The sequence below is a fragment of the Suricata suricatta genome, chromosome 3 (assembly GCF_006229205.1).
Source record: "Suricata suricatta isolate VVHF042 chromosome 3, meerkat_22Aug2017_6uvM2_HiC, whole genome shotgun sequence".
In the NCBI taxonomy this organism is placed as follows: domain Eukaryota; kingdom Metazoa; phylum Chordata; class Mammalia; order Carnivora; family Herpestidae; genus Suricata; species Suricata suricatta.
Genome location: NC_043702.1, coordinates 21,666,526 through 21,686,225, shown reverse-complemented (window position 1 = coordinate 21,686,225; position 19,700 = coordinate 21,666,526). Strand labels below are relative to the sequence as shown.

General features: G+C 33.5%; 2 protein-coding genes across 3 annotated transcripts in view; both read left to right on the top strand.

Annotated features, from left to right (window-relative positions):
- SPAG16 (sperm associated antigen 16) overlaps nt 1-3,829 on the top strand; it is a 919,440-nt gene extending 915,611 nt beyond the window's left edge. The window contains exon 16 of the mRNA XM_029933901.1: nt 3,464-3,829. Coding sequence (XP_029789761.1) covers nt 3,464-3,639 — 176 coding nt within the window. The 3' untranslated portion in view covers nt 3,640-3,829. The remainder of the gene's footprint in view (nt 1-3,463) is intronic.
- A 3,653-nt stretch (nt 3,830-7,482) lies between these two features.
- VWC2L (von Willebrand factor C domain containing 2 like) overlaps nt 7,483-19,700 on the top strand; it is a 150,480-nt gene continuing 138,262 nt past the window's right edge. For both annotated transcript variants that reach the window (XM_029932928.1, XM_029932929.1), the window contains exon 1: nt 7,483-7,872. In XM_029932928.1, the coding sequence (XP_029788788.1) occupies nt 7,483-7,872 (390 nt within the window). The remainder of the gene's footprint in view (nt 7,873-19,700) is intronic.

Here is a 19,700-nt window from a genome sequence, read left to right as displayed (position 1 = left end):
AAAACTTTCTAATTTATTGGTTTATCCAAAATGATTGCATATACCCAGATAAATTTTTACCACTGGATTTTCATGAGCTATTCAAGAGATTCTATTGCTTATGTATCTTAAATAAGTAGGTGTACTCAAATATTCAAGTTTTTACACAAATCCATTTGAGATGGCTTGACATTAGGTATTTTTTTTAATTTGCCTTTTAAAACAAAACATAAAGAAGCCATGCCATAAGCAAATTTATATTTCTATTTAGAACTAAAATTTCAAAGACCTACTAATTTCCAAAGTTTGGCTGTCTTATTTAATAGCAGAGCAGTAGTTTGGGTAGGTAAAATTTACTGCTTGTCTTCTAAGCCAAAAGAAATTAGAAAAATCATCCAATAGAGTAAAATGGATAACAATACATGTAATCCTCATTCAAACCTCACCAGTCATCAAAAAGATGCTGATTTAATCAATAGGGGAGTATTCTGAAATCTTGGTCAATAAAAGTATGAATTGATTAAGTTTTTCAGAGATGTGTGAATAAAAAGATAGTCATAAGCCCTCACTGTTGATATATACTGAGTTATTTATATGAAAAAATAGCAATTACAAAATTTTGTCAATCTTCTCCCCAGCCTGCTTATTTTCTTCACATTCTGTGAAAAGTTTGGTCATCCTTAACATAACTTAAATGTTAACAAAACAAACAAAGCCATTTTTTTATGTAATAGATGTTCAAATATTTATATTTTATTTTAAAATACATTTATGAATAAACTTGGCTATTCCGTTTTTAAATCAGTGCCGATTAACTACGCTATGTTTGTAAATTTTATACTTTAAACTATGTGATATTTATGGAATGTGTGCTTTCATAACTTGGTATAATTATTCTTGTTGAAATACTATGCTAAATGACATTGTAAATAATCTATTCAGGAATTACAGGTTACAAGACAATTATTTAGGTTAAATTTTGTTATAATATTTTAATAAAATAAGGTAAAAATACATAATTTATCATTTTTTTCACATTTTTAAAGAGGCATGTTAACTTTAATATAAGCATTAGTACAAATCATAAATTGTCATATTTTTATTCCATTGACTAAGTTTTTCTGTGGATAAATCTTCTTCCTAAATTTGTCATTAAGACTGTGACATTGAAAAAAAAATACTGACATTGAGATGACAAATGATTTATTTCATTTTTCATTGCCAATCACCAAGATACTTAGAAAGATACTTATGCACATGTCTGTAAATACTCCACTTTCTAGAGATACTATCAATAATCTTACTGTGATTTTGTTTATTTTGTTTTGTTTTTGAGAGTGACATCTCTCATACCAACTAGATACTAATGTAGTAACAGATACATTCTACTAGTCTAGAAAGGGTTCAGCATTTCAAATCCCAGTAAAGCTAATTTTAGGTCAGACATTGTATACCATGTAACAATCCATAACTTTATTTTTTTAAGTTTATTTATTTTCAGAGAGAGAGAGACAGCCTGAGTGGGGGAGGGGAAGAAAGAGAGGGAGAAATAGAATCCCAAGCAGGCTCCATGCTGCCAGCCTAGAGCCCAATGTGGGGCTTGAACTCATGAACTATGAGATCATGATTTGAGCAGAAATCAAAAGTCTGACACTTAACTGACTAAGCCACCCAGCTGCCCCTAATCCATATCTTTTAAATACAGTTGAACATGATTATATGTTATACACACATTTAAAGAAGGAGTTCTTTTATATATATAATCACAATCTTGCAATCTTAGGATTTTTAAAGATTTGACGTCAACAAAAGATAATGGTTTAAAGCTAAATCTTTTCCTTTCTCTTTATGGGCTTCAATTTTTGGTTTCAAAAATATAAAATAATATGTGTCCCCTTCCTAGCTGTTATATGAGGACTACAAGAAAAATAGTAAAGTTACAAATAGTGATTGTCTATAGAATGAGGCTAGAAGTGGAATCCATATGTAATGCCTCTGTCAGCAAAGACTTGTAGAAGAGAGTTTATAATAAATATTCACATCTGCTTTTTTGGACACTCTAATCTATCCTAAGGATCTTTGCTGTGTCAGGCTGTGTTCTAGATGAAGTGGCCCAGTAGTTATAAAGGTTTGCAAATAGGCAATATTTATCATGGTTAGCTTTATTTTTCTCTCTTTTTGAAATAATCATGACAATTTGGAACATAATTTGTGATTAAATATTTTATTGTGACTTTTACAATATTATTAAAGAATTTTTACTGTGAAACAAGAATTTTATTTTCACATTATATCACCTACTTACAATCTGTCAAGAAGTCATCATTGATAATAATACTATGCTAGATGTGGAAAACACAGTGACTAAAAGCTTAGGCTATGGATTCAAAGTGACCAAATGATAGCTTTCGCCATAGCTACCGTATCCTCTTGAGCAAGTTACTTTGCCTTTCCAAACCTCTCTTTGTTCATCCATATAATAAAGTTAATATTTTATCATCAGATTCTTATAAGGATTATATGAAATTATTCATTTACAAGGTATTAAATTGAGCATTAACATGTTGAGAGTTTAATCAATTTTAAATGTTATTACTGGAATTAATATGCCTTCTAAGTATGATTAGATAATCCCACAGATAGTACTACTATCCTGCTTATCTAGCCCACACACCAACTTTATATAAACATACTCTATTATTTTTACTTACCTCTAAACTCCCTGATAGTTTTCTACTTCTTTAAGTATTAGAATTGGGTTGCTGATATGTTTTACACTTGAAGGAAATTATTCACTAAAAATTAAACAGTATAAAAATTATGAGAATACTCTGTGCTATATTTAGCTGTTATGTAATATAAACTTAGTTTTACATAATTTTGAATGTTAAATTAGAATAAAAAACCTAAGTCATCCTTAAACGGGAATATTTATTTTCACTTCAATTCCAGAAAAGTTCCTAAGTATTATAATTTTTAAAGCATAAATGTATATTATAATTAAGTAAAGATTTAGCATAATTATAACAAGTTAAAGTATAATGCAACATTGAAAATGTAAATTACCATTATTTAGGGTCACAGATTTTGAACCTATGCTTTTGGAATTTTTTTTACAAATAATTGACTTAAAAAATGAATCTGCATTGCTTAGTTGATTTCACCCTCATCTTCTCAATCAAGATTGTTTATAATCCCAAATATAAAGAGAGTAGCAGGGCATTTGATGACCTCTGCATGTAAAGGAGATAGAACTTTAGGTTTTACTTCCTTATTTAAAAAAATTTTTTTAACTAACCATCAGTATGTCTTCATTTTGAATGGAATTATTTCCAACACAGATGAGAGCTCATATTTAATGACTGATATCTAACATGAGTGTTGAATTACAACCGAAACAAAATTGTGTGTTCCATTGCTTATAAACTATGACTGCCTGAAATTAAACTTTGATATTCATTCTCCTTCTCTCTCTCTTCCCCAGGTCGAGTTTTAGCTCAGGCGAGTGGCAGCGGGGTTGTCCATTTGCTGGATCTTAAATCAGGGCAGATTCACAAACTGATGGGCCATGAGAATGAGGCTCACACAGTCGTGTTTTCTCATGAGGGAAAGTATTTGTTTTCTGGAGGTTCCGACGGCACTGTTCGAACATGGTCTTGATGATCAGCATATCCTACTGCGGAGGGCATTCTCTTTAAGGCTTGAAAATACCTTGTGTAGTCCCAAACCAGGAAATATCTGGTTAAATATGCAAGCAGGTAACCTTTACAATTTGCTTGAAAACATGCTTTGGACATGTATTTTAGTGCTCATACTGTTACCAATAAAAAAATAACTTTTTGCCCATTTATTTGTGTCTGGGTCTCTTTTTCTTCCTCATTTTGATAAGAATTTAGAGACAGAGCAGCTTTGCTAGGGGTTTGAAAGAAACAGCTTTACAATGACGCCTAATGACAGACTAGATGAATTACAGGAGATTGATTTTGAATGTTAGAGAACAAACTGCAGGAGAACAGGGATACTTTTTTTTTTTTTAATCAAATCCACGCTGCAGGAAGACCTGAAGTTTAAATCATATAGCATAGGCAAAGTCCTTCTGCAACCAAAGGGTCAAATAGAATCAGGGAGCCTATGTTTTCACAGATTCTTTGACAATGATTATGCCTTATCTATTTATAATAATCAAGACTGCAGATGGCTTAAATCTAAATGCAACGCTCTTCCAGAACTTTCATCTCTGCAGCCCATCTAAGAATGCATTAGGTATAATTATAATGTTTTGTATTTTTATTGTAATTTCAATGCCAATAAGTATCTCGTATGTAAACGGTCTTTCCCTCTCCTAATGCATGCATCAGCTGTATAAAGTGCGACTGCTTTAGAGAACACTCTAGCCTGGTCTAAAGAAGCAGCTCTGGATTTCGACCGTGCTGGGCTCTGAAGCCAGTTGTTGGCGCTGTCCGTGGTGCTGAGGAATTCCCGGCTGCCGGCGAATGAGCTCCAAATCAGCAGTCTGCAAACTGCTCTCACTGATGCAGAAACCCAGCTAAAGTTGCTCCTTTCCTTCACATCCACAGTTAGTATTTTCTGGTGTGTAAGAGGGGATTCAAGCAACATACTGTGGATGATGCTGATGGTACTGCCAGCGGAGTGGGCTTTAAGCTACAGCATGCTATTGCTGTTTGTGATCCTCAGAGCCTAGCCAAATCACCTCTACTGCCGTACCAAACACTGTGTAAGTGAACTCATGTGTGGAGGAGGTGTAATCAGCCGGTAAATTTCATAGAAGGATCTGAGAAAATGCTAAATATAAGTTCAACATGATTCTGCTACTGGGGTCTGGATTTCTACAGGACCAGCACTGCTTCTTGCTTTGAATTCTGAAGACAGGTCCAAAGCATATTTCTTATGTGTGTCTGCTGTGTTTCTCTCTGGAAGGGCGGGAGACTGCTTCTTGACTGTGTTTTGAAATGGGAGGTAGAGAGAATGGATTACCTTTAAATTCATGCCTGAAAATGTATTCTTTGGATAATTAAAGAGGAACTGCTTTCTTAAAACGTATCTGATCTTTTAGTTCATATTGGTCTATGACTCCCACCACCACCATTAACCTCCAGAGTGATTAGGTAAGTGTATCTTATGACATGAGTTATGTTTGTTTTCTCAAAGAAATAGATGCAGTCATTTAAAATCATATGTAGCAATATGGGGAGGGGGGAAAGTTTAGCTAGAAAGTGATCCTCAGTTTAGCAGTGTTTGCTTACTTATTAAAAATCTTCAGATAAATATTTTATTTGATTTCTCTAATATTTCTTCTCTTAAATAGTGTTTTTAACTGCACTAGAGCAGCTTAATTATGATAAGGGAATTTTAATACCCTAAGAACTTTGTTATATTAAAAAGAAGAAATCCTTGTTTTCTACATGCATATTTCAAAATGTATTTCATATAATAAAAGCACATTTAAGGTTTATATAAAGTAGACATTATACCCCTATTTTTACTTTTAAGTTTATATTTACCATAACAATACATTAATGCCTACCTGTAGCTTGCAAAGAGATCAATTTCTGTCTATGTCCTTTTGAAGCAGAATGATATGTGTATTTTATATGGCTTATCTTGCATGTATTGACAGACACTACTGGGATACTACAAGGAAGCACAATAGCTTCCTTTTCTTCCAAGATAAACTTTATAAATATGTGAGAGATGTATAAATGCATGCCTTAATCAGTAAAATATATTTGTGCTTTTTTCAGAAGCTTCTGTTATGTTTGTGGCCTCTGTAGTAATTTAAAAGAAAAAAAATGCTTTGTCAAAGGGAGCTTCCAGCTTCTCAAGTAGAATTATAGGTTTGCATTTTTTTTGTTCTGTCATGACTCATTATTTTTGACATATTTTAAAATAAATCTATCTCCTTTATCATTACCTACCCAAAAGGAATTCTAATATGAGAGCAGCTTTCTCTAAAAGAAGGACATAAATATACTACCTTCCATTTTACTATTACTATACTTTGCATATCTTACTTAAAATGCAAATGTAATAGTTGATGAAGTCTCCTAATGCTTTCCTTATGTTTTTAAAACTATTGTCTGTATAGGTCACACTGAAAAGAGATGGTTGATTATTACTCCTTATAATCTGAAAGTATACCAACAAACATTTATAAATGATCTGAAAATGTCCTATATACAATCTTAGCAATATTGGCATAAAGCCAATAGCATTTAAATAGACAAATGAACTATTTAACAATGCTTTTTTAAATTTATTACTCTTTAGTCACAGTTTCTCCAGAGTCTTTGTATGAGTTAGTCACTCTAAACATTTATAAAGGAGCCCACTACCAACACTGCACACCAAGCACTAAGTAAAGTTTACATGAGTCAATGTCACCAAATTAATTAGTCATATTTTCTGTAAATGGCAACTCATTATTATTTTAAGGAATTTCAATAAACAGTTTTATATTGGCATTTTTGTGCAAATTGCCTAAATCAAAAATGTTTGAGATATCAAAAGAGAGGTATATTTTCAAGACTATGTGAATGGTATGTATTTTATATTGAAATAATTAATTCAAATAGTATTCCATGAATAACCGATTCAAATTCCCATTTAAAAAAAAATTACAGGTACATCATTCCTGCCCACTAGGAGCTTACTTCCTGAGTAAAATAAAGCTATGGGCAAGAATACAAATAAATTTATTTTTAACAAATCCTTTTCAATACATGGAATTGTCTTGTACTATTTATTATTTAAATTTTTCTTTCTCTTACTCACTATGGAATAGTTGCACTATTTTTTCTTCCTAGCTATGTTTCAAAATCCAGATTTATGTTGTCTGAAATGGGTAACCCATTTGAGACCATTGTTCCCCAGTTACGGGAGTAAAGTAGGAAGGCCTTTATACTTGCTCATCTCAATTGTAACTTGTATTCAGCTATTAGTCTCTTCCCTTTCTTTAAGAAGTAGGAGTTTTCTCACTAATCTCTTAGTTTTTATACAGATAATTGTAACATATATTCTATCACTGACTAATCCAGTGCAAAGAATAATAGGGAATGTGAATTAAGACATTCTTGAGCCATTTGTAACTACTCGTAATCACCTTTTGAGGTTCAGTAAGACCACTTCTTACGATTTAAACAAAGCCAGACCTTTGAAATTCAGAAGGTAAATTCAAGCCTAAGGTTCCTAAGTGAAATAATGGACAAATTTTAGTGCATATATTGCCAAGAATAAACTTTCCAAACTTTATAATAAAGTGTAGATAGTTGCAAGAACTCAGTCTATTTGAGGTCTCAGTATCTTTCAGATAGATTCCAAATAAAAAGGCTAAGAACATGGGCTTACATCAATCCATATTCTCTCTATATATGTCAAATTATTCTTTTCAAATATTTATTTTCAGCCTACCCCTCTTGTATTCCCATGGAAGGAGCTGAGTATATTTTGTATTAGGAGCACATCCAGAAGCCTTTGAGGAGGGGGATGGCTCTTCATATTCATGAAGCTTGCGTACTTCTGTTGGTCATCCTTGGATTAGTCACCTCTGCTGCCATCAGTCATGAAGACTATCCTGCTGATGAAGGTGACCAGACCTCCAGTAATGACAATCTGATCTTTGATGACTATCGAGGGAAAGGGTGTGTGGATGACAGCGGCTTTGTATACAAGTTGGGAGAACGATTTTTCCCAGGGCATTCCAACTGTCCATGTGTCTGTGCTCTGGATGGACCTGTTTGTGATCAGCCAGAATGCCCTAAAATTCACCCAAAGTGTACTAAAGTGGAACACAATGGATGCTGTCCTGAGTGCAAAGAAGTGAAAAACTTTTGTGAATATCATGGGAAACATTACAAAATCTTGGAGGAATTTAAGGTATGAGTTACCCTCCATATTTATTGAGTACTAACTTTTCATACTTAGTAGATTAATGCATTTAAGTTGGGAAAATCTTTTTCTTAAATTTCCCTTTAATCAATATGACTTGTTAGCCTAAGTACCACTGTGGTCAACAAATAACCAAGAGGTTTGTTGATCAATATCTATCAGGTTTCACAATAATAACCTCTTACTTCAGAAGTATGGGGTACACTTAACATCTTCTTTTGCCCTTAATCATTTCCTCTGTATTATTACAAAGTATGTTTTCTAGGGGAAGTAATTTTATTTGTAGGCTATATGTTTAATTTTTTTTTTGGTGTGTGTGTGTGTGTGTGTGTGTGTGTGTGTGTGTGTGTGTGGCCTATTTTCCTGTTCTTGGAGCCATTTAACTATAGAATAATATTTAGTGTGTGGAAATGCAAGCGCTAGTGAGACACACTTCTGAGCTATGGTCTTTATATTAAGAATATTATGCATTGGGACTGCTTGTCGTAGAGCACCGTCCCCATTGTGTTCTCTATTCATTAGATTTTTTGTTTGTGGGACCCCAAAGAGAACTGAATTTTTGTCATAGTCCCTGTCACAGGTAGAAAAAAAAAGACTATTTTTCAAGCCTCCATAGTATTTCACAGTCTTTATTTTATGCTTGTGTCATAGTTTTAAGTAATTTGAAATTCATTTTGATCTCTGCTTTGAGTGTCTTTTCTCAAATGGCTAGTTTTAATTAGGATGTCCTACAAGTCAGATCTGAACCCTGAAGGTAAAAATTAATATATCAAAATGTTCTCCTTAAATGTAATGGCAGTTTGTGCCTTGGAGTGTCTGTCATTCTTATGGCTTGATAGGAAAGATTTTCATTTTATCTAACCAAGTTCTGTGAAAGGTGCTCAGAACCATATACGCAAAAGAAGATATAGCTACTTTTTAGTGTGAGTGAGAGAAGAATGTTCAGTTATTAACACTAACCCAACTTTCTTCTCTACAATAGTGAAATGCTGGAAGAAGTTAATATGTGGATAAAAGGTTAAAACTGATCATGATCAAAATATTCTGTGTATTAGTATTTTATTACATTCAGTCCATTACAGGTATGGGTTCAAGCCAGTTGTAATTTACCCAAGAATATCCAACACTTTAACTTAGATTCCTGAGGACATGAGAGGAAATTTAATAATGCTCACTTTCCTATACATAAATGTTATTCTAGACTTTTTCATGTATAATACTTTGTCATACAGTATTGAGAAGTAAAAGGCTTGAGAGTCTAGTAAAATTACCGCTACTTATATCAAATAATAGATAACAGTATCATACATTTACTAACAGATTTATGGTCTCTAAAATATTGTATACATCCTGAAATTAACTATTTTCACTTTTAGAGTAATAAAAGTAAATGCAAGTACTCAACACGATTTGATTCTACACATGGTTCTAGAATCATATCATTCTTCTCTCACATACATATTTATCGAGAGTAGACTTCAAGAAGACATTGTAGAATAGCCTAATCCAAGCAAAAAAAGTACACTGAATAAAGTTTCTGACATTTATATAATTTAGTTATCATTATTTAATAAATAAGTAAAGATAAAGTTATTGACTGATTATTTGAACTTAGTCAACTCTCCACTAAAAAGGCTACAGTTTTCCCTCTATTTATTATATTTTTAAATTTACTATAAAGGTAATACCTGTTTTTCCACGTCAAACAATGAGAGATATATAAAGAAAAAGTTGACAATTACTTCACTCTATGTCCCTGCTATAATCAATATACAATCCATTGATGTGCACAATTTTTCCACCTGACTCTTTATGCCCTATATGCCCTAAGATTTTTAAATGTTATTTTCAAAAAAAGGAATGAAAGAAAAAAGTTGCCACTATTCCACAAGGATTTAGAATTATAAGAGCTTTAGAGATTATCTAGGGCAAGTTCATAAGAATGAAAAACTAAGTCCAAGAAAGTTTGTTACTTGTCCAAAACTGTCAAGTTATTTAACTTACTTCTCAATACTGCCATTCTAACAACCTCTCAGAGAACTTTGGCTCAGAAGTGAGATTTGGATTCAAATCCCAAATTTATCATCATTTAAGTCTTTGAATGGACTTCATACATTTTTAGCTGCACTGGCTATAAAATGGCCATAATAATAATGACTTTTCTTGGGAGGACATATTAGGAAGAGTTAATGAGATAATTTATGCAAAATCAGCAGTTTTGTGATGATTGATACACAAGAGATTTGACTAAATGGTTGTTCCTTTCCTTCTAAACTCTAATGTCCAGGGATTTACTCTAAGTTCACAATTCTTCTATGTCTTCACCCACATTTTACATTGAAAGTTCAACTTTAAGTCACTGCATTGAATGAAATCCAATCCTTTTTATAAATGTTCTACTTATCTATGTGAACTATATATATCTAAGTAAATATCAGACATTATATCATCTTGATTCTCTTCCAATTTAGCTTGCAAGAGACAAGTAACTAATTTCAAAAGATATATGGAACCTTCACATAATTATCTTGCATGTTATTAAGAAGACTTAATATGAGATATTTTTACCTACAATATATTCATCCAACAAACCATTTATTGAGCTATTTGGTATACAAGATACTATAGACATACTTTCATTGGAAACTAAAATACCTATAAAGAAAAATCTCCACTGACAAGGAAGGCATGAACAATCTGGAAAGAGAATGGAGGAGAAATCAGTTTAAAGTAAAGTATATGATTGTGAAGCTCAACACCAAGGCACTATTGGTGTTAGAAGCATATCAACATGATATGATGTTTGGTCAAACAAACTTTCTTTTTCTTCAGCATGGTCAAAGTTGAGCCTGTTCTTAAGTAACTTAAATTTGATCAAGATAATTTAAAATTACAAAGAGGAAACTGCTTGAGCAAGATTAGAGATTAGTATAAAATCTGCAAAGAGAGGAGGGAGATGGGAATACCAGGAAGCTGGATATTACTAGAATGCTATTATAATAAGAGAGAGGTAAATTTGTACACGTGTTTTGGACAGAGAAAAGAGGAACTTGAATGCCAGGCAAAAATATTTAGATTGAGTCTAACGAATAACAAGGGGCAAAATGCAGGTTGTTGTATATAGATACTGCCAGTTAAATGTGTTTTTTAAACAAGATTACATTGTAGCCAAGTACAGAACTGAATAGAGGTGAAGAGAAATTAATGGCTAGGGAGGTAGGGCTGTTGCAGAAAACAGAGAATGAGATGAGCAGCATGCATGCGGATAAAAACATTCAAAGTCTTCAAGATAAAAATCTAGATTCCTGACTATAGTCTCGATTCTACCCACCAACTTCTCCAAGTGTCTCAAACTCTCAGTGATTTCTCTTCCTCGGGTGCTTGCAATGCTGTCTTACACGTTTTCACCTTTGCACCCCTGTGTAAATCCTACTAGACTATTTCACAACCCCATTTATATCTCATCTCAACTGGAAAGCCCTCTCTGACTGTTCTTTGCTGCATCCCTGGCTGGGTCTCACAATGTTTCCCTATGTTCCCACAGCATGCTGCACATACCATTATAAACAAGAACCGAAATCATAGCCAGATACTATCAAGACCTCTGTGTGTCTTACAACTTATCTCATTTCATAATAACACTGTGACGGTTAAAATTTAATTAGCACTGTTTTACAGATAAGAAAACTGAAGTGCCAAAGTGTCCAACATCACTCTGCTCTAAAGTAGAACTAGGATTCACACCCAGGCAGCTTGGCTGCAGAATCTAACCTCATCACCACTTTAACTGCCTCGATCACACTGCAATAATAGAATATGAAACCATCTGTCTTTCCCACTAGACAGTGAACTCTTTGCAGCCAGGGGACATGGTTTTCTTCTGTTCCCAACCCCAGCACCACATGGACCATGAAGCAGGCATTCAATACATTTTTGGCGAATTGACATAATAGGTCAGATGGTAATTAAACCCACAGAATAAAAAAGTTAGAGTTCCCTTAAAAATGCTTAGTTTCTTTTTGTTTACATGTTGATCTCTTCCTTTTAATTAAAGAAGCACTCTGAAGTCAGATAAAGAGTGGTGCTCTTTGGGTCCCTAAAGATGACACACATTGTTCATGTTCTATTTCCCTCCTGCTTTTTCCTCCTCCTCACTACCTCTTCCTAATCAAGGCTCATCTTGGATTCTCTCTCCAGACCAGTGTTTACAATGACCACCCAGTGTTTTAGTTGCTGTTTAGTTGTAAAACATATGTCCCTACTTAATCTTTTTGGATTACTATATTCAAATGTAAATTGATCCACATGTGTCACCTGTGGATAATGTTATTTATAAAGATTTTTTTCAACATTTACTGATGCAAGCTTTGAAAATAGATTTCTTTCTACTCTTTTGAAAACTCTAAATTTCCCAGAATTCTGTTAATATTGTATTAAGGCAAAGGTCACTGGGTAGTAGGCTCTCTGATCTTTTCTTCATGCATACCCAGGCAAATTGGCACTGAAACCTACTTTTTAAGACATAAGGAGTATAAATAATAAATTATAATAGCATTTCCTACCAAAAAAAAGTTGATGGATACACAGACTCTATCAATCAGCTTTGGCTCTGTGCTTAACTACCTCATGCTGAGTTTCCCAAAGGGAAAAAGTATTTATTTTGCCCAGTATTTTTATAACTCTCATTCAGAAAGAATTCACCTTTTTGGATTTTTTTTTCAATACTATAAAAATGTATACTGATTTAGTTTATACGTAGCTGAAAGAGATCTGAATTTAGCTTTTGCATACCTGCCTCATTTTAAAGTGATTTTCTGTAGGTAACACCCAGTGTCCCTAACTTAGGGTTTGGATTTGCCCACCAGATGCCTTCCTCTGTAAGCACTGACCTCAGTGCTTTTCCCACTATGACCTGAAAGTAGTTGATCAGGTAGCTGATTTTCATTTTTGAAGGACTTAGTGTGATTATTTTCTCATGCTGTATATATTTTGTATGTATGTTGTTGCTTTAAGAAAGCATGTTTTCAGGCTGGGATAAGCTGCCTAGCTTTTGCCCTAGATTTTGTATTTAATATTTAAATCTTGAAAAAAAAGTAGCAAAGTGAAGAAAAGTGATCTCTTGGAGTATTTTGTCAAATCATCACACCCATAACAAGTGTCAATGTCAGTTAAGGTTTAGAATTGACTTGTCTTCGAGGGGGATGTTTGCAGGAAGATAGACTTACCCCCATTATTTAAATCCAGTATGGTAATATTAAATATGTAGAAATGGATAGAAGGATTTTTGGATTCAGGTCTGGGAGATTTATTTGATGCTGGTTTGTTTTAATACGGAGAAAGAACGGAAGGCAACATGTACTAGGAGCTAATGATCAAATATTTGAAAACAAAATAAAAAAATAACAGAAGAAAATGGAAGCTGTAAGAAATCTCAATTGAGGAACTGAGTTAACACTTTACAGAAACACAAGTCTCTGCATCCCACCCATCCCCATGCCATTGTATCCATCTCTATGAAAGGCACAGAAACTAATATTTCTGCACTAGGTGAAGGGGTACAAAATACATCTTTCCAGAGTTGTGAGGGTTGTATTTATTTTAAGAATAGAAATAGGTAGATTTTGAGAAGATGAGTGGGATTTTAAAAGATTCTTTTCAAAAGATTAACCATTAAATGATTAATGGAGTTACCAGCAGCATTTGTAAGATTTCATGTTTTAAAAAATCCTAGAAAACATCATAATTTCATACAACGAAGATAACTGAGGATCTTTGGTGAGTAGCTGAGAAGACTATCTCCATAACTATTGAGTCTGTAAAATGCAGTTTCTGTTTTGCAGAGCACATTGGTGGTTTTCAATGTTACAATTGCCTTTGAGTGAATTCAGGAATGGCTTAGCCTTTCAAGTTGCTACAAAATTACAAAAGTTAAGTAATACTAATCAGTAATGCCTGTTGCTCATCTGAGTATTAGACTCAGCATGCAGAACAGACTCGAAGTGGGTATTCTCCATGGGGAATTCCCACCTTTGTAAGCAAATACGGAACCTCTACTTAATTTATTCAAATCTCTGACCCATTTCAGAGATTAGAAGTCAATTTTGTTAACATTTACATTTATAAAATTCTTCTCACCCTTTCTCATTATTTTATGTTGAGCTCACTTAGCATTTTTAACTCCATAGAACCACACACTAAATGGGACTAGGTCAGATTTTAAAAATCATTTTGTTTTTTCAAAAGCTCAAGATAATTGGGAATGAACCTCTTCTTTGAACACCTTTAACATGAGGGTGTACTATTGTAAGAATGTATGGCTTCCAAATTAACCCCTGAATGAAGTAAAATTTCCAGTCTGCTGTTTCCAGTCAGCAAAAGTCTCCTGCTTTAAATTTGAAGAGAATTAATGGTCACCTAGCCCTTTGGTTAGCTGTATGTAAGAATAGTTTTTCATGTTCACCCACTGATATTTATTGCTGTCCTTCATATTGCAAGATGCTGCTGTTAATGGTGATAACTGTGTGATAAGTATGACTACAGAGATTTGTGACTGGGCTTCCGTGCCCTGTGCACAGGGGGGTGATGGGTGTTTGATTTGCAGTCACATCAGAGATTTGCGGAGCTTGTCACTGTTAGTGATTACCCCAGACTTGAGGTCAGCCATCAGCTGTTTACAGACATTGCTGCCCATTCCTTACTCTCCAATTGTGTGAGAAAATGAAACTGAAAAGAGAGACATGGTAGTCTCCCTTTCAGACTTTCACTCCAGTTGTACGTGATTTTGGAAATGTTCTAAATTTGTCCATTTTTAATGGTGGATTTACTTACCAAAATATATAATCTGTCAGTGGTATGACATTAGCAAGCATCATTTTTATTATTTTACACCTTATTTCATAACTCAGGTCTCATATGTTATGCACATTGTGATGATATTCTAATATACATCATCACAATAGAAATTGTTCCATACATGCATAATTTGTGTTGTGTGTGTGTGTGTGTGTGTGTGTGTGTGTGTGTGTGTGTGAGAAAGAAATTTGAGGGACCAGGAATGTTCTTTAAGAAAATCTTACTTTAAGACTAGGTAAATCCTTTGTTTCTACACCTTCTTATTCTCCCTGACCATATTTTTGCTTGGTTTTGTTTTCCTACAGCTTGATTTATACATCAGGCAGTGTGTTTTATGAAGGACAGCACAGGAAAAACTTGGTTTATTTTTTTAGTTGTACTTTGCCAAGCTTTTCAGGAAGAGCTTGAGACAAATAACTGAGTGATGGTTTGAAGTGATCAGTAGGTTGACTTATCCAGCCAAAAATCGTTCTCAAAAATAGCGATTATTAATTGTGGACTGGCTTATTTTAGAGTCTGTACTTTGGACTTTTATCATCACTGCTGATAAGCATTGGTAGTTTCACTCCAACACCCCTCCATTGTCAACTTCCTTGCCTCTAGCCTGCTGTATAGCATATCACAATAAAGCCTTCTTTGCAAGAATTTAATGACACTGTGAAAAGAGTGAATAAAGTACTAAAGTAACAAGAAAAATCATTCATCCCTAAAAAAGTTTTCAGATATTATTTAATGCTTGCATAAAGCTGTCTAAAGTGGAAAAAAGTCCAATGAACACAGCTTCTAGTCCCCCCCCCATTACGTATGTGACCATAAACAAAACTCAGACAATTTTAATTGTTCTAACTACAGGGTAGATGCAATAATATACGTCTTATAAAAATTAATTGTGTTGGGAACTTGAAAATTACAGTATTACATGTCAATTTGTAACTAACAATTCTACCTGCTCATAGATTTGTGTGTGTGTGTGTGTGTGTGTGTGTGTGTGTGTGTGTGTTTAATTAAACATTACTTGCTTGGGACTTTTCAATCCTTTTAATATTGACCTTTGATTACCATTGTTACTTCCTGAAATGAGACTAGATTTCTAGTATATGAGTTTGTATACATTCTCCTATTTATAAAGGCAAGTATTATGGGTTTTTTTTTTGTTTTTTATTTTTTTTGTAGTACAGAGCCCTCCTACTTTTAAGAGTTGGTCATAGAATTTTAGCTCGAAAAAAGAACATTGAAATTAGTTTGCCTAACTTCCTTATTTTACAGATAATAAAACAAAAGATAACTAAAACTTACTGAAAAGACCATAATGACATACCTCATTATTTGCAAAGGCAATATTAATATGTTGCTTTCCTGTGGCCTTTTTTCTACGTTTTACTATGTTCAGGTTTAACAAGAAAACACCACTCATTTGCGTCTTCCTTTCCAATAAACGTGTTGAATGCAAAGATTTATTTCAGCTAATTGTCTATAGAAATGTGATATCAGGACCTATCACCATGACAACCCAGAATTACAAGTAGACAAGAACAATAAAATATTGGCATATCTAAAATTGGTCTTTGACATAGATAGAGTACGATTTGCAAAAGGAATCTAAGTTTGCAAAGGCTCTGATAAAAGGAGATCTTTGTCTCTAAATGAAAAATGCTATAGTTCAACCAAATAATATAGGCCAAATTAAAATCCCATCAGCTTAAAAATACGTGTTTATTTTCATGGATACTACTTTATACTAGGAAGTAACAAGGGAACTAAACTAGCTGTTCTTGCCATGTATTTAGTGATTTAGAAACTGAGGACTCATGTTTTTAATTTTGTCACTCTGCAAGCACCTGTCTCTCACTATGAGACAGGAATGGAACTTGAAAAATGGATGAGGTATGCAAAAATGTCTAGTTTCATACCATTAGAACAAAGGAATATCCCTAGACTGATATATGATCAGTATCATCTCAGGAAGGGATGTTGCAAAAATTCAGTTTCCTTGGCCTTTCTCTCTCTGATTTGGATTGAAATTATTTACATTTATGTTTTTCTGAAGCTTCCCAGATAATTCTAATGATCAGCTAGATTTGGGAATCACTGTCATGATGTATGTAGCCTTTTCCAGGTTCTTTTCTAGGGAACACGAGCACTGTGTGAGATTCTTAGTAAGGATTTCTAACTTTTTTTCATGGTCAAGTAAATCTGAGAAATGATGTATCCTTTAAGAGTTCTTAGAAATGTGAAATGTATATTAGTGTATTGACATGGCTTGAGCATTTTAAAAGGTTTGAGAGTCAGTGTATATTATTCAACAGTGATGAGCTTGACATGGGAGGGGAAAACTTGGCTTTAGAGGAGGCTCTACTATTTACCAGCCAAGTGATCTAGGTGTGCATTATTTTACCTCTGCAGTTTTTAGTGTACACATCCCTAAAGGAGAGATAATAGTAGAAACTACTTGGCATACAATAAGGGATTCATAAAGGCTATGTGACATTTTTATTACTATTACCACTAAACTATACTTAATATAGGATTTCACAAATTTATGTGACAGAAGAACCCCTTTTTTTCTCAGAACATCTATTAACATCTTAAGGTTCATAAGAGTTCAATGAAACACAGTCTAAGAAATACTTTACTAATGATTCAACATACCCTAATTTTTTTTATTTGACTCTTATGGGAAGTTAATGATAAAAATTTATGGGTCTCAGCTTATCCTTTATTTTCAGGCTCTTTTCAAAGTTCCCAACATTAACATAAATGTGACTGTTTATGGAAATTAATTTGTCTTACATAAAATCATTTAATTGAAAAAATTTCCTCTTGTTCATCATCATCATAATGCCAACTACATATAACCAAAAATCTAAGAGATTGACACTTTAAAATCCATGAACCAAATTCAGCTTACTACCTGCTTTTTATAGAGTTTTATTGTAAATCAGCTGTGATTATTCATTTCTATAGTGTCTGTGGTGACTTTTAAGCTGCAGTGAAGAGTTGAGTAGTTGCTCCAGAGACCATATCTGGTTTTCTACAGAAATGCCAACCCCTGATCTATGATAAAATTATTCTTCCCTTGTTACTTCCCTCAAATTGTGTTCTCATCAAATCTTTCCAATCCGCATTCTTCAAAGGTTAAACATTTTGGAGACTGATAGATAAGTCCAACTTCATCTATAGGTGGTCTCAGGTAACTCTTTTCACATACATAACTTTAAAAAAGCATTTTGATTTGCATATTATAATTGTTGACATGCATACTTGGCAATAATAATATTAAGTCATATATTTCGGCACACTTGACTTCAAGGAGTACAGCTTTGTTGTTTACATTGATGAATAATAATTTAATAACTTTCCACTTACTGAGAATTCTCAGAAGAAACAGATTAGCAAAGATAATAATGGTTTCCATTATTTTCATCTTCCTTGTGTTCTCCTTTGATAGCATGACAAGTAGGTATTTTTTATTTAATGTAATATATTTCCTGTGACATTAATAAAAGAAAATATGTATATTATCTTCTTAGGTATTCAGCTCATTATTATATTTTTTCAATTTAACTCACATAACCCATAGTTTGATTTCATTAAGTATTCTAAATATCATCTACATGTGAAGAAGTGGTAGGCCTTGTAGGGTTGCACCAAAATACATAAGACATAAATCTGACCCTCAAAATGCTACTAGTTTATCAAAAGGAATAATATAGGTACCACTAATAGCAGGTGGTCTGTGATGACTGTCCTAGAAATTGATATGAAGAAAGGAGGAATTTAATCTGGAAGGCTTATGAGTGGGGATTTCAGCACACTGAAAGTATTTTAGACAAAATTGGAACATTGGAAAAAGTACCAAGCACATTCAGAGAGAAATGAGTCAACCCAAGTGGCATAAACTGTAGAGGAGCAGAACATAAAAGAGTGAGAGAGGGACACAGGTCCAGCTCACAATGCGAATACCAGGCCATGGAGCTTTGACCAAAGTCTGGGCTGAACAAGGAGCCACAAAGGGACTCAAAGTGACACACCAGATCTGTGCCCAAGGCCAAACAAATAATGGTTAACAATTCTATAAAACATTTTGCCCCTGTGTTCTCTCAAGAACTGTTTCATTCTAAGATATTTTTATTCTTATTTTATGAGAAGGAAGGGCTCCTAACTAACCGTAGTGCTCTTCTCATTATATCTGACCAGCTGCCACAAGTTCACTAAGGATGTGTTTTAAGACACGGTAGAGATGGCTTCATTTTCATGTGAGTGTCTACATGCCCTATATTCTCTAATAGGTGTTCAACTATAATGCTAAAATATTTCATATTTCAGTGTGAAGGAAATGTATACATGCTAGGATGAGGAAATTTTTTTTAATATAACACAATTTATTTTTTTAACATATGCAATTATTTTCCATCATTTACAATACAGTAGTTACAATGACACTCCAAACAGAAAAGCAAAGTAAAAAATCAAAACACCAACTTCTATTTCATGTAATTAGACTTATACAGAAATTAGAAGGTTAAGTAACAACTAGTCAATCACCTAATTTCACAGCTATCTGAAGTGGCAATCATTATATAGCAGCTTATCTATGATACATTCAAGATAAATGATACAATTTATTACTTGCCCATAAGCTACAACACAGCCTGCTTAATACCTTTCCTTAAATTCCACCTCTATACTACAGTATACTTGAGGTCCATCCAGGCAAAAAAGTAGCTACCTTTTATGTAGGAAATGGATGATTAAGTCTTTGGTGTTGTAAAAGCAACTTCATTTAAACTTAACCACCCCCACCATCAAAAAAAGAAGAGGAAAAAAAAAGTAAAGAAAATAATAAGGGGAAAACCCAAGACACACTTCCTATGGGGGGGAAAAACCAGCATGTAATTTCTGTCTTTGATGAAATGTATTAAATAAGCAAACACCCCCAACAAGCAAAACAAGTACTACAATGT